This window comes from Rattus norvegicus, chromosome 9 (genome assembly GCF_021556685.1).
Source record: "Rattus norvegicus strain SHRSP/BbbUtx chromosome 9, alternate assembly SHRSP_T2T, whole genome shotgun sequence".
In the NCBI taxonomy this organism is placed as follows: Eukaryota; Metazoa; Chordata; class Mammalia; order Rodentia; family Muridae; genus Rattus; species Rattus norvegicus.
The window spans coordinates 108,192,817-108,194,308 of NC_141542.1; the positions used below are offsets into that span (position 1 = coordinate 108,192,817).

The 1,492-nt window shown below is 50.8% G+C and overlaps 1 protein-coding gene across 1 annotated transcript; it reads right to left on the bottom strand.

Moving 5' to 3' along the window:
- Positions 1 to 353: 353 nt before the first annotated feature.
- On the bottom strand, positions 354 to 1,289 carry Or6b2b (olfactory receptor family 6 subfamily B member 2B). The gene is given in 1 exon segment (NM_001000483.1): positions 354 to 1,289. A coding segment is annotated over 1 exon segment (936 nt).
- Positions 1,290 to 1,492: the final 203 nt, after the last annotated feature.

Consider the following 1,492-nt stretch of genomic DNA (forward strand, 5'->3'; position numbering starts at 1 on the left):
ATGTGAAGACACAGAGGCCCAATGCTGAGCCAAAGCAGAACACGGACATGTAAGTACTTCATGATCACATTCATAAAGCCTTTAAAACACTCAGGTTACTTGCTCGCACTAGAAACCAACATAGCGGTGCTTGGGAAGCAGAGAATGTCACTAGGATCTGCCCAGGAGCTAGGTCCTTAAACCTACACATATTTTCAACAAATATGTCAGAAAACATATTTGGACGGAAACTCATTATGGTAGCTGGCTCTGTAATAATGCTGGGTTTTACAAAAAAAAATCTAAAGAACATTAGGTGCTATACAAGAGACTTTTTCCACCACAAATTAGATTCTAGAACATGTAGCATCCTACTATAGAGTGTGACCCAATCCCAGGGTCCGTCTCACAGCATCTTTAAACTCTTTGTTCCTTAGGCAATAAATCAAGGGGTTTAAGATGGGCGTGAGGACAGTGTACACAGCAGAGATGAGCTTGTTGGAGCTCCAGGTATCGATGGCCTGGGGTTGCACATATATAAAAAGCATGGCCACGTAGAAGAAGGTGACCACAGTGAGGTGGGAGGCACAGGTGGAGAAGGCTCTCCACCTGCCCGTGGCTGAAGGGATCCGCAGCACAGCCAGGGTGATGTGGCCATAGGAGAGGATGGTGGCCAGGAGAGGGAAAACCAGGATGATGAAGGCCAGGATGAAGTCCACCAGCTCCGCGGTAGAGAAGTCAGTGCAGGCCAACTTTAGGATGGGGGAGATGTCACAGAAGAAGTGGTTCAAGACATTGGAGCCACAGAAGGTGGCGCTGGAGATAAAGTAGACCTTGATCACAGAGACTGTGAAGGCACTAGCAAAAGAGAAGGCCACGAGCTGGACACACAGCCCTGTGGTCATGATGACTTGGTAGCGCAGAGGGTGGCAGATGGCCACATAGCGGTCATAGGCCATGGAAGCCAGGAGTACACACTCTGTACACACCAGGGAGCTGAAGAAGTAGAGCTGAGTCATGCAACCAGCAAAAGAGATGCGTTTCCGCTGCAGGAGGAAGCCGTCCAGCATCTTGGGGATGATGTCTGACACATACCAGATCTCTAAGAAGGACAGGGAGCCCAGGAAGTAGTACATGGGTCTGTGGAGGGAGGCGCTGCTCCAGACAGTGAGGATGATGGCTAGGTTCTCCACCAGCACAAAGAGGTAGGCGAGCAGGAAGAGGAGGAAGAGCAGGTACTGCAGCTCAGGGCCGGTGGGGAAGCCCAGCAGGATGAACGTGCTGACCTTGGTGATGTTCTCCCCTCTCATCCCTGTGCAGCTGCCAAAGACAGCGGCCAATAGGAAGAGCCAAGCACCAGCTGATGGGAGAACGGGAGCCAGCTAGTCGTCTCAGCTGACAGACAGACAGCACTCCAGGTTCCCATAAGTAGTGGGGAAAGGAACTTATTCTTTTGTCAGGTCTTAACCCAGAAAGACGTGCTCACTTGTGTTTCGGTGCCCACTGAAGAGGG